Source organism: Brachycentrus maculatus, unplaced genomic scaffold, assembly GCF_059751285.1.
Source record: "Brachycentrus maculatus isolate JH-2025_06_01 unplaced genomic scaffold, ASM5975128v1 h1tg000367l, whole genome shotgun sequence".
Classification (NCBI taxonomy): domain Eukaryota; kingdom Metazoa; phylum Arthropoda; class Insecta; order Trichoptera; family Brachycentridae; genus Brachycentrus; species Brachycentrus maculatus.
Genome location: NW_028281116.1, coordinates 533,118 through 547,352, shown reverse-complemented (window position 1 = coordinate 547,352; position 14,235 = coordinate 533,118). Strand labels below are relative to the sequence as shown.

General features: G+C 31.9%; 1 protein-coding gene across 1 annotated transcript; it reads left to right on the top strand.

The window, feature by feature from the left end:
• Positions 1–2,006: 2,006 nt before the first annotated feature.
• LOC148303473 (royal jelly protein-like protein) lies at positions 2,007–11,308 on the top strand. Its single transcript, XM_088269873.1, has 7 exons — positions 2,007–2,227; positions 3,919–4,137; positions 5,277–5,458; positions 6,412–6,573; positions 8,210–8,378; positions 9,114–9,298; positions 10,698–11,308. The coding sequence occupies exons 1-7, from the start codon at positions 2,128–2,130 to the stop codon at positions 11,049–11,051; spliced, it is 1,371 nt and encodes a 456-aa protein (XP_088125999.1). The 5' UTR covers positions 2,007–2,127; the 3' UTR covers positions 11,052–11,308.
• Positions 11,309–14,235: the final 2,927 nt, after the last annotated feature.

The following is a 14,235-nucleotide window of genomic DNA, read 5'->3' as shown; positions in this document are numbered from 1 at the left end:
TGCTTCACGCCCAATACTACATAATAATGAAAAATGTTCCATTGTATTATTGGTGTTAATGTAAATTGAGTAAATATGTTATTGATTAATACGCTGTTTTATTTTCCCTCATCATTAGCTGAAATTAAGGATGCCGTATTGATGTTGATAAGTAAAAGTTAAAATGTACTTGTTAAGAAAAAATATGTATCAAATATGTATCACTCTTTTAGTTTTTTGTTTTTTTTTTTTAATTTCCTACGATTGGCAACTACTTTCAAAATACCTAAGTCACTAAAACAAGAAATATGGGACTAAAATTAAACTTGTGGACATGGTTGGGACATGTCCTTGGAATGCCACCTGAGAGCATTAACCCCTCATGTCTCTTCTTCCAACCCCGAGGATTCTGGCGCCCCGGAAGACTGCTGACTACCATTCCCTCACTATACTCACAGGAACTTTGGGATGTCGGACTGATCTGGGAGGATGTCAAGGAGATGGTGCGTGACAGAGTAACTTGGAGACGTCTCGTGTTGGCCATATGCTCCAAATAAGGAGCGAACATGAAAAAAAAAAAATTAAACTTGTTGGTTTGATACATAGTTATTTATTGACATTGATATGGGATGGGTCAGTAATAGAGATATCCGATATCTGTTATATTCAGTCAAATACTGGATAATTGGTTAAATAAATACAATTAATGCAACCCTCCATATAAGACAGGTATTATAATAAATCAGTATTAAAATATGAGCCAAATAAACAAAAGTGTGATAAATTTAAATTGTTTATTTATTGCCAACACAGTCATGAATCTACAAAATAATTTATTAATATTCACCATTAACATTCCCCCAAACTTTGTCAAATTTGGATATGGTTTCTCATTGAATGACCATTGAAGTCGCGCCAGATATCCGGCTTATGAGCCAGTCGGATATCCGGTATTCGGATAGATCACTATCCGCTTCATCTATTCAATACTGTATCAAACGTTTTGATCAATATCACTAGTATGTTTTTGGTTGACAGGAAGATATTGCTTTTTAGCAATAAGCCCGCCAATGTATTTATTTATTTTCTGTATATGAAGTTTAAATAAATAAATACTAAATATAAAAAAAAGGTTGAAACAATAAAAAATGCTAGTCTAAGTACGCCTGATGATTTTTTTAAAAAAGGAATAACCCGCAAAGCTACTTTTAGAGGCTTCTCTGCAAGTAGGATAGTAAGGATACAAAAGGTTAATACATCACAAACATCCAGACTAATTGAAAATAAATTTTTCTTTTACATATTTATTTTTCGATTGGCAGGAATCTAACCTGCGACGTCAGTTTCGTAGTCGGGCGTCTACCTAACTTTGTCACGTCACCTGTCAATATATTAACAATTTTAAAAAAATATGTTTAAACCAACAATCAAATGCTAGAGTAACATTTTTTTATTTTATTAAAATTAAACACTTGAATAATCCACTTAATCGAGTTTTATTTACGACTAGTTTCGAAAACGACAATTGTTTTCATCTTCTGGTACAAATTAAAACCAGATTAATTTAATTTGTACCAGAAGATGAAAACAATTGTCGTTTTCGAAACTAGTAAATAAAATAAAACTCGATTAAGTGGATTATTCAAGTGTTTAATTTTAATAAAATGATCATGTCATTCCACAAAGTTAATGCCGAATCAATAAATAATATAACATTTTTTTTAATAACCACTATTTATTAGTCAAAACTGAATGAATAAAAATACATGAAACAGATGAGCATATGATCTAAGGCTTTGGGTCTGCAAGTAGGAGAAAGGAAAGAAAAATAATTAATTAATAAAACACTTTGTATGTCTTGAATAATTGCGATTTATTTGAATACTGCATTTAGAAATGGAAATCAAGTTATAGTTGGAAACTATAAACTCTTTGCGACAACAACCTTGTGGTCACAACCTGGTTTGTGTCGGCAGAAATGGAACCCACAAAGAAAGTTTCTCAGTCGACATCTACCTTTGTTTGCCACAAAGCCTTTGTGTTTTTTAAAGATTGGTTAACTATCTGTGTGCAATGGTATTTTATATATTTTTAAATCATCACTAGCGACAACCCTGTTTAAATTTTCAACAACATTGCGCATGTTTAATGAAGAGCCAGCTGAATATATATACATTGGTACTTTCCATTTTGTTAAAATTTGTCAGTGGTATTTTAGGCTTTAGTGTTTTAACAATGGGCGCGATAGGTAAGAAAGACCACATTATTGAAAGAAAAAAAAAGACTTAAATTTAGTGAAAAAATCTACAAAATAATAATTATCTTTTATATACAGAATCATGTAATCTAATTAATACCCCTCTTGCCAACTGAGCTTTTCCAAATGTTTTTAAAACTATATTTACATCCACTCGAAAAAAAGCTTTAAACTGTTGAAAAATGCAATTCCATTTTTACTAGCAGCTTCTTGTCATAGACCAAATAATAGTGGTAAATTGACAATTAAAATTATTTACTAAAAAAAAATATAATATTTGAAACTAGTGGTAGTTATTTGATAAATAGGCACATAGCATACTCAATTTTTTGTAATCCTTTCTTTATTATTGATTTATAAGTAATTTTTTAAGAAACAAAAATAGCTAGTTATGGTTTGTCTTCAATGTACGCGAATTAGTCTAAAACCAAACCTAGAGCTGATCAGTTTGATAAATTCTGTTACAAGTTGCATATAACATCATCAGAGAAAAGAAAACATTGCTTTTCCCCTGTATGTTTTTTGTAGCTATTTCTTCTGTCAATTTTCCAGTATATAAAAAAAAATGTATACCTAAAGCAACAATAACTTTAAGCAATATTTATTTATTTAAAATCTCCTGTGTAGGGATGTTTTTGTAAGTGATATTGGTATTAAAAATCCTGATTATTATTATTATTATTATTAGTACCTTGCCGAAGATTACTGGCCATTAACTGTTTGTTTTCAGAGATAAATATTTTTCTCTAATATTTCTTACTGAAATGTGGCTCCTAAAGGTTAATTAACTGACTATCATCATCATCTTCTAAAGGCAGCGCCTTGTTGTGTCAGCCACTTGTCTCTGTCAGTCGCCATCCTCTTGAGCTGCGAATAGGAGGAGACGTCCATGAGCCGCTTCAAATCCTGGAAGAATGAAGTTCTTGGGCGGCCTCTTGTTCGTTTTCCCAAGATTCTTCCTTCGAAGATGTTGCTAAGAAAGGTGCCATGTCTAATTGAGTGCCCTATTAGCTTGGCCTTCCTCTTCAAAATATGATTTATAAGCTCTCTTCTTTCTTTTACGTCCTGCAACACCTTTTCGTTGGACTTCCTTACGACCCATGATGTTTTGGTCATCTTCCTCCAAACCCACATCTCAAATGCTTCAAGCCGGTCTTTTTCGTACTTTTGGATGGTCCAGGTTTCACACCCATACAACAAAACACTCCAAACAAAAGCCTTTATGAATCCTTTTCTTACTTCAATTTTTAAATGTTTGTTTGATAGGAGGCTGTACTTTTTCATAAAAGTTTGCTTGGCTAGCGTTATCCTCTTTTTTATGTCTAGGGTACACTTATTGTTATATGTTAGCGTGCTACCCAGATAACAGAATTAACTGACTATATTGTACTATAAACTATGTTTTAAAAAAAAAATATTATTTACAAAAATACTTCAATTTCATATTATTTATGTGAGTCTAAGCGGCTCATTATTACAAATAGATATCAAATTGTGATAGAATTGTTCGAATCCAGAAACTCTTACTAAATAGTCTATGACACTAACCATGGGACCACAACCCGACACCATTTATTTACTTTTAAATTGAATGTCAAATATGTAACATCAAAATTAATATAAGATCATGTTTTTACTATATTATGTTTTACTTTTATATTCACAAGTGGATTTTTATTTAGGGAGCATAAGGATGAATTTTGGATTTGCGGTGGGATTCTTCCTTCTGCTACAATATGGCCAGTCACGTGACATATCGAATGCCCTTAATGTAGTGAAAGAATGGAAAGAAATGGAGTTTTATTTTCCTAATGAGACGTTTAAGTTGAATATGACCCAGAAAGGAGAATACAGATATAGGTCTTCCTTTATTATTGATGTTGATGCACATTATGGGTATGGTAAGTATCTTGAACAATATTGATATGTTTTTAGTGTTGATCAAATTTAAACCAGACTGATTTACATACCTACAATTTGCAAATTTTCAATCAGACACTGGATTATTCCCCTTACATATGGTAAATATTGATATTGTATCTCAACTTGAGACGAAGCATTTATTAACAAAAGGTACCACCATCAACTGAAATTCCACATTAAATTCAAAATTATAAATAATATATGAAATAAATACAACAGTGCACATATACATGTATATTTAATAAAGGGCAGAATGTTACAATAAGTGTAACGAGTGATTACTTCTTTTGTATAAAAACGATAGATGCTTCATTTCAAGTTAAGACACCTATGATATATGTACAGTAAGTCTTCTACTTATGTGATTAATTTGTACCAAAGGTTTTCGTGTATGTCGAAAAATCGCATAAGTCGAATTTTCGTTGTTGTTGATATTTGGTATGTAATAATAAGCGTTAGTTTCAAATGATATATTGTATTACATATCGCTCACTCCTTTCAAGAACGTCATAAATCAAAAAACTTGATTTTTCAGGAGAACGTTTTTAAAGTTTAAAAATATAACACAATGTATTAAAAATAAATATGAAACCACTTACTGAACTTTTTACTATGCAACAGATCTTTTTAGGTAAAACCTGAAGGTTTTTTCTCCATTTGAAAAATATTTATTATATTTAAAAAAAAAATTAAACAATACCTTTTCATCAAAATGCAAAAACAACATTTTCTGCCCTGTAGCGGGTAAATATTAAGTTTAAAATATGCCTCTTTTGCTGGGATATAATACATTTTCTGGGCATTCCGAAAACATGCCCAACTCAAAATTGACGATTTTTGATTTATGACGTTCTTGAAAGGAGTGAGCGATATGTGAAAACAGAATAGATCTATGAACATATATTCAATAAAACATTATTACTACATATATACATAACATTATACACATGTGTAAAGTGATCACTTAAAACAGCTTATAGCCTATTCTTCTTCATGTATGTTAATATATCAAAAATAAAATGAAGTGGTTTAATTTACATTTATTATCATTTTAAATTAATTAACGTTTTTTATCTCTTAAAAATGCAAAAGGATATAGATAATAATTAATTGTTAGATGGAACACGGAGAATCTTCGTGACCACTCCCCGATTTGGTAGCGGACGTCCCATGTCTCTTGGGGTTGTGACGGATGAACAAGGTCCTGGCGGTCCCATTATTCGACCTTATCCTGATTATTCCTGGCACATCAATCAACGAACTAACTGTGATGGAATTACAACTGCACTTAGAGTGAAGGTAGATCTCATTTTCATAAAATGCTTTAAATTACCCGTAACGACCTATTTTATTTATCATTTTTAAGATTAAGATTAATTAAAACATAACTTTGTTTTAATATCCATATAATTATTTCAATTATAACTTAATTATAATATCAACCGGTTTCAAAGCTAACCGCTTCTTTTTCAAGACTGGTTAGTACTAAAACACTATCTACTTAACAAAATTCACAAATTTTTGGCCGCTAGGCAAAAGAGCTTGGGTAGATCTCAAGTGGCTTAATTTTTTTGTGTTGATTAGCAGTTACATTCAAAAGAGATCAGGGACGTTGAGTGACAGGAAACATATTTAATAACGGACTTTTACAAAAATCGTTTACTTGTGTATTTATTAGTTGTACTACTACATACTACTACTACTACTACCATCATGCCGTTTCACCGCAGGGGTAGGCAGAGAGGATGGAATGCCACACTTTTCTGTCCTGACATACACTCCTCGCCTCCTTCACATCCATACATCTAGTCATACATGCCCTCCGATTACGCAGACTTTTGACACAGCCAGATTTTAGGTTCTGATTGATCTGATCGTGCCAAGTCTTTTTTGGTTGTCCTCGTTCTGTTTTCCGTCTCACATTCGCCACATATATTTTCTTAGTCATTCTCTCGTTATCCATTCGCTCCACATGTCCATACCACCGTAAAGAACTCTTCCTAATCTTTTCAATTATTCCTCGTTCAGCCTTACATTCCTTTCTTACATCTTCGTTTTTAATTCTGTCATACAATAATTTTCCACAAATTCGTCTGAGGGAGCGCATTTGAACAGCGTTGAAATTATTATTAATTGCTTTTTTCATTTCTAATATTTCTATGTAATCTAATTTAAGTCCTCTGTCTAATTTTAGTCTCAAATATAAATTTTATATTTAAGATAATTTACTTCTTCACATACTTTCTTTAAAGGTTGATGAATGTTCTCGACTGTGGGTAGTTGACACAGGAACCATTGGTGGCACTAGGGTCTGTCCTGCCCAGATTCTGGCTTTTGACCTTGATACTGACAAACTTATCGCCAGGCATCGTCTTGGCCCTGATCTTGTAGATGACTCACTTTTGACCACAACGGTAAGTACCATAAAGGACAGTAATTAATTTTATCATGCTAAGACCAAGGAAATTATGCGCTTTAGTGATAAATTTTGTTTTACTTACGGGTTATTTTCTTTAATTTTATTTTACTTTAGGTTTTTAAAAAGTGCAAAATCTGTATAATACTTACATATGTACATATCGCTCACTCCTTTCAAGAACGTCATAAAAAAAAAACTTAATTTTCCAGGAGAACGTTTTTAAAGTTAAAAAATAAAATACAATTTGTTTAAAATGAATATCAAGCCACTTATTAAACTTTTTACAGTGCAACAGTTCTTTTTAGGTTAAATCTGAAGGTTTTTTCTCCATTTGAAAAATAACTAGATTATTAAAAAAAAAATTTAAACAATACCTTTTCTTCCAAATGCAAAAACAACACTTTCTGCCCTGTAGCGAGTAAATATTAAGTTAAAACTATACCTCTTTTGCTGGGATATAGTACATTTTCTGGGCATACCGAAAACACGCTCAACTGAAAATTGATGATTTTTGATTTATGACGTTCTTGAATGGAGTGAGCGATATATATTGTATTTCATATATAATGAGAACAGGTATTTAAGTATAAAAATAGAGGTACAAGAATTTAAGTATAAAAATAAAGATTTAATCAGTGCACTTCAATAATTAATACATACATATGTAAGAAGATAAATGAATTTTTAAAAACATATAGGTATTATTGTATGTGTATCAATTGAATTGGATTGTAGTTTTGTGGGTATTGTCACCGGTCCTAGCGTTAGAGACTCTAGGTCGATCCTCATTCTAAACAACTTTATTATATTTAAAAAAATCATATTGTTTATATAAACAAAGTTCCACAGTACTGAAACTGAATTATGTAGAGACTTTGATACAACTAGGGTTGACTTACTGCTATGAACTTGCACCAACTCATTAGAGAATCTTTGTTGAGTCAGGATAGGTTGTGATACTGACAGAGCACAGAACGCCACAGTCTTCTGTCTTCCTTCACATCCATACATCTAGTCATACATACCTTTCGATTACGTAGACTTTTGATACATCAGATTTTAGGTTCTGATTGATCTGAACATGCCGAGTATTTTTTGGCCGTCCTCGTTCTGTTCTTTGGCTTACATTTGCGTAATATACTTTCCTAGTCATTCTCTTGTTATCTATTCGCTTCACATGTCATACCACCTTAAAGAAGTTTTCTTAATCTTTTCAATCATCCTTAATTATTATTATTGCCCTCTTTTCCTTTCTAATATCTTAATTTTAATCATACAACGATTTTATTTTCTCCATTAGATTCATCAACTCTATTCTGTAAACAAGTTTTTCGTAAAGCCTGTTGAAATTATGATATTAATCTTTCGACTTGAAAAAATATCATATTTAATTTTTTTAATTCATTTTTAATTCTGTCATACAATGATTTCATAAATATTCATCTGAGGGAATGCATTTCAACGATATTCAGTCTGGTTTCATAATTCGTTTGCTGGTTCTACGTTTCGCTTCCATACATCACTATAAAAACTAGCACTCAATAGAGTAATAATGAACCGCCAGTTTAGTTTCCATAGACATACATATTTCTATTTGCAATCACATATATGTATCCAATTTGATAAATTAGGTGGTGGACGTCCATGATCCGGAATGGGGATGTCTGGACACCAATATTTATATTTCAGACACTTATAATAGTTCCATCATTGTGTACAGTCTCCTCACTAACACATCATGGAAGGTGACTGATAATACATTCCGCCCAGATGTAAGATATGTGAACTTTACTATTGAGGGTAAGTTTTAAAAATGGTTTTAACAATACTTTTTTTCTTTTCTTTTTCTTTTAACCCTTATTCGCACCCAATGGTGCATAAGGCGCTACATTGTTTTGATGCAGTGTCTCTCAAACATGTCAATTACATGAAGGCAAGGTGATCAGTCCTACACCTCATGTGTCAGTTCAGGTGATATTGAATATTACAGTAAAAAATTACTGATACTTATTCTAACTCTCCTGGAAATCGAAGCCGGGACCTCCGGCATAGCAGACAAGCACTCGGATCACTACACTAAGGGCAAACACAAATAGCAAGGGCACGCTTGCCAAATTAAGTGCACTCATTGTGAGCTGGTAAGATCACTTTGCCCATGGTAGTTTTTGTAGCTAATTGAAGTGTGAGACGTCTATAATACGACATCTGGAATACACAGATCTTTTAGATACTCTGGAGCCATATTACGAGTATGCATTGATTTATACATGAGTTGATTTATGATTTATACAGTGCAGTTGGTGAAGTAGTGGGGTGATGTGACTTAATTTATTAATTCCAAATAATTAGTCACTGCAGCGTTTACCACTGATTACAGTCGAGTCATTTAATTGTTTGGTAGACCCGTGTATATCCCGTTACAATAATCGACTCTAGATACTACAAATTATGTTATCTCGGAATCGTATAAAAAGGGAGTTCAGTGAAGTGATCTTTTTTAGTACCATCTTACATTTGAATATTGTATTTCTTTAGGAGAAAGCTTCGAGCTAGAGGATGGTATACTTGGAATGGCCCTGTCTCCATACCGAGGTTACGGAAGGTCGAGAACCCTATATTACCACTCCCTCACGTCTGTGACAGAAAATAAGGTCCGGACTTCCACCCTGCTGGATGAGGAAGCTTGGAATGCCAAAGTCAACATGTCTTCTAAATTTACTGTAAGTCAAATATTGCTTCGATATAATGATTTTAATTTTAGAAATGGATTTTCTATTTTATCAATGCAAGAATTGTGATAAGTGCACACAACACAAATACAATAAAATTACTATGTAAGAAGTTTGTTTTGAGGTTTTAAGGTAGTCATTACGGTAGTACTTTAAAAAAAATGTTATATTCATTCTTTCTTCTAACTCTTATCAGCGCCCAATAGTGCATAAGGCACTGCATTGTAGCGATGCAGTATTATTTTGATTGTTGATTGCAAGAAGTCAAGGTGATCAGCCCTGCACTTCTTGTACCAGTACTGGGTCATATTATATAAATATGAGAGTGGAAATCACCCATATTTATTTTGACCCCCCTGGGAATCTAACCCGGGACCTCCAGCACGGTAGCCAAGCGCACTGACCACTACACTACGGAGGTGGACATTGTTATATATTAGTAGTTTTTCTATGTATATATAAATATATATATATATATATATATATATATATATATATATATATATATATATATATATATTGTATATATATATATATATATATATATATATATATATATATATATATATATATATATATATATATATATATATATATATTTATATATACATATACATAAATATATATATATATATATATATAAATATATATATATATATATTATATATATATATATATATATATATATATATATATATATATATATATATATATATATATATATGTATAAAACATGTATATAAATAAAATTTCGATTACATTAGCTGCTTTTGTAATATTTACAACATAAAAAAACATTAGATTTGTGTTTTCTACTGACATTTATTGGTGGAATTGCATTTTATACAATAAAATAATAACTGCACAGTTTTTTCCACTTATATTTTATTTTACCATTTGACCAATGATCGAGTTTCGTCGTTACCGATATCATTATACTAGCCTGATGATGTCGGTAACGACGAAACCCGGTTACTGGTAAAATTAATTTAAAGTAAAAAAATGAAGTGAAAAGAACTATGTTGTTTTATTTAAAAAAAAAACATTACTTCGGAAATATCACTTTTTTTTAAAATTACCTAATGTCCAAGTGACTCTGAAATCTAGCTACGGCTTATGCAACACCGCTTATCATGACCCTACTAAGGCTTCAACTTTAAAGTTTCATAGCCTATGCCTATTCGTGAGTATATTTACTCTTTATGTTTAAAGGTACTATAATTTCATGTAATTCATAAGTGAAAATTCTAGGCAAGAAACACTAGCTCGGAAATATCACGTAGCATTCGTTAGTTTATATATGAAAAATGAGGAAAAAAGGTATATTTCCGAATTTTGGTATTTTTGATTTCGTATTAACTCGTTTTAAATGTTCTAATCATTATTTTAGGTTCTTCCAAATCAAAGGCCGTCTCAATCAGTAGCAGAAGCCATGAACCGGAATGGAGTTCTTTTCTTCGGTCTCTGCAGTGAAACGGCCGTAGCTTGCTGGGACTCCTCCACTACTTACGGACCTGCCAACTTCCACATAGTGGCCCAGAACAAGACTACGCTGCAGTTCCCCAGTGGACTCAAGGTCCTGACTAATGACAGGGGAGAAGAGGAGCTCTGGGTCGCCACCTGCAGGTTCCAGAAGCTCAGAAATGGAAGCAAAAATGGCACTGAGGTCAATTTCAGAGTCCTTTCGGCTAAGGTCAAGGATCTTATTAGAGGAACAAAATGCGATCGTTACAGAGGATACTGATTTCCTAAATTACTGAACGTTACCTGAATCTGATGTAGCATTATTTTTTAAATATAAAAAACCTTGAATATTATAATTTTCATGTTCGAAGTATCACTTGTATTTGTAGATCAAGTTTAAAAATAAATGCTTCATTTATTTACAAAATAGTTTTATTTCTGTATTGATTAAATTCACTTTTTCAAAATATTTCCATATTTATTCAATATCACCCTGGACTGGTACTTGAAGCGGAGGGCTGATCATCTTTCCTTCGTGTGTTAACGATCAAGATAACACTGCGTTTATATAATGCAGTGCCCTATGCACCATTGGGGTGCGGATAAGGGTTCGAATGAAAAATTAAATTGATTAAATTCACTGGAAAAGTGTATGTTTTTTTTCAGATATTTTTTAATGTATCAAAATCTCTCAGCGATTCGGATTCCTATCTAATTATTTGAGAGAATAATATGTTTGAATATCCTTTGAATAATTAAATAGTAAGTTTTTTTACCTGCCCCTTTTATAACTTTTTTAATAAAATGAAGTTGAGTAATAAAATAAACGCGAATTCAAAATTCTCATTACTTTGGCCGAGAGAATATTTACTTTATTATAACCCTTATCAGCACCCAATGGTGCATAGGGCACTGCATCGAATTGACGCAGTGTTATCTTGATCATTACTTACACGAAGGCAAGGTGATCACTCTTGCGCTTCAGAAACCAATCCAGGGTAATATTTAATAAACATTACAGTGTAAAATCACTAATATTTATTTTTATCCCCCCTGGGAATCGAACCCGGGACTTCCAGCACGGTAACTAAACACGCTGACCATTACGCCACGGAGGCGGACATTTAGTCAAATATTTAAAAGTGTTTACAGTTAATTCTAATTTAACTGTAAATTACTATTGGCTCGGTTATTTCTCATTAAAGATTTTTTAAAATAATAGGCAATAAATAGATTGGATATTTAATTTAGTAAATGCATAATATATTTTCAATAAATAATAGGTATTAAATCGGGAAATGAAGAAATATTTATTTTCAATTCACCTGGTCATTTGGGCTGGTCCTCACCCCCTATCTTACCCTTATCTAGGTAAAATCATCATAACCTACAGCAAATTACCAGTGATAATCACCCATACGTCAAATACCGAAGTAATCTGTGAAAAATACGATAGAAAACTCAGATAAAACCGGATGTAAGGTATAGAAGGGGAGTACCGCCCTAATATCTTTTTTGTATGGAGTTTACGTTGCTAACTCAACACGGATATTAAGTAATACCTCGATATAACAAACTAATTAGGGGGAGGAGGTCCGATATAGATTGTTTTAGAAAATATTAACACTGTATTTAGATACACATAAACAATACAAAACACAAACAAAATTCTATTTATTGTCTTCGGACACTCGTCGTGAAGTGACTTTACTGTTTAATATCGACGCTCTTGCTTTAAAGGAATCAAGTATTGTTTGCACTTTTGATGTTTTGAGACATAACTTGGGATTATCCTGTCCGCTATTTTTTTACATACTTCAAAACTTGAATTAAAGCATGTAAAATATTAACAGGATGTTTTGAATTTTGTTACTTTTAACCGGATTTTTCGTCCGTTATATCTATATAAGTTCGTTAAATAGAGGTCAGTTATATCGAGGTTTAACTATAACCTTTATTTTGAGATGTGTGACCGTAAGCAATATTATTAATTAAAATTTAAAACGTAATTTTACTACTCCTCGGTATTATAATGTGATTCTGTCAGAAATACTAAATTATACTAATTATAGGTAGGTACTCATAGGTAGGTACTAAACTAATTATAGGTAACGGAATGGGCTACATACATACCGCACACACAGATCAAAACTTTGTTAACTGAAAAATTATGATTTTTTAGATAATCACATATTCGGATTCTACGAACGAAAACACATATCGTAGTCGTACAGGAGAAAGTGACCAACTGACAAAACGTAAAATGTTCAGGAGGGCCATTTAAACGTTTTTACACTTTTGTTATCAATTAAAAACAAAGAAATAATGTATTCACGATTGTGATTATTTTTGTGTGAAAAGAGATGTTTACCAATATTGAAATGAGTAAAAAATATTTTTGAAAATTTACATCCTAAAGTTTTTAAAATTACTTAAAGCAGTTGGTCACTTTTTTCAGGCAAAAATTTAGGAAAAAATGCAGATAGTCACTTTTGATTCTTAGAATGAGAACGGAAACGTTAGTTACAGATACAAAAGTTTAATTCAAAGCATTTTATTTTATTAATTTAAATTAAGAAAGAAACTTTTTTTTGGAAAATAAACTAGCTGGTAACATAACATTAAATTACACAACTTTTTTTTAATAAATATACAAAAAGTAAAGAAGTATTATTCTGACTCAGATTCAGAATCTAAGTTTGGTTCTGGTGCTCTGTCCTCCAGCCCGGGTTCGATTCCCAGGGGAGGTTGAAAATAAATATTAGTGATTTTACACTGTAATATTTATTTCATATTACCCTGGACTGGTCCCTGAAGCGCAGGAGTGATCATCCTGCCTTCATGTAAGTAACGATCAAGATAACACTGCATCAATACGATGCAGTGCCCTATGCACCGTTAGTTGCGGATAAGGGTCAGAAGAAGATTTGAGATCTAACATATCGTCAAATCTTAATTCATGTACATTATATGGATCACTCTTTCTTGATTTTTACATATTTCCATCAATAATTTACCTCTACTGGCCATTTGACTTTGAATTTAGTCACTTTGTTTCTCTAGAAATATTTAAATGTCAAATGTTTCATACAGAACTATAAATAACTTCATGGCGTTGAAAATTGTTACAACAGGCAATAATGTCCAAGTGTCACTTGGTCACTTTTGCTTGTAAAGAAAATGAACATCAATGCAGTTAGTCATTTTTAACAAGTCAAAATATTATACTTCCAAGTTAAAAATCGCTCTGGGATTTTTTTCAGGGCAGTATTAAGCTAGTAAGATGTCAAATAGTTAATAATCACGTTTTTGTAAAAACTGCAGTTGGTCACTTTCTCCTGTATGACTACGATATATCAATTTATCTTAAATATTCTTCAAAAATAGTACTATATGTTCTTTTTGGTGAATAAAAGAGTTCGATTCCCTCTACCTACCCCTTCGGGAAAGCGGCGTGATGGTTA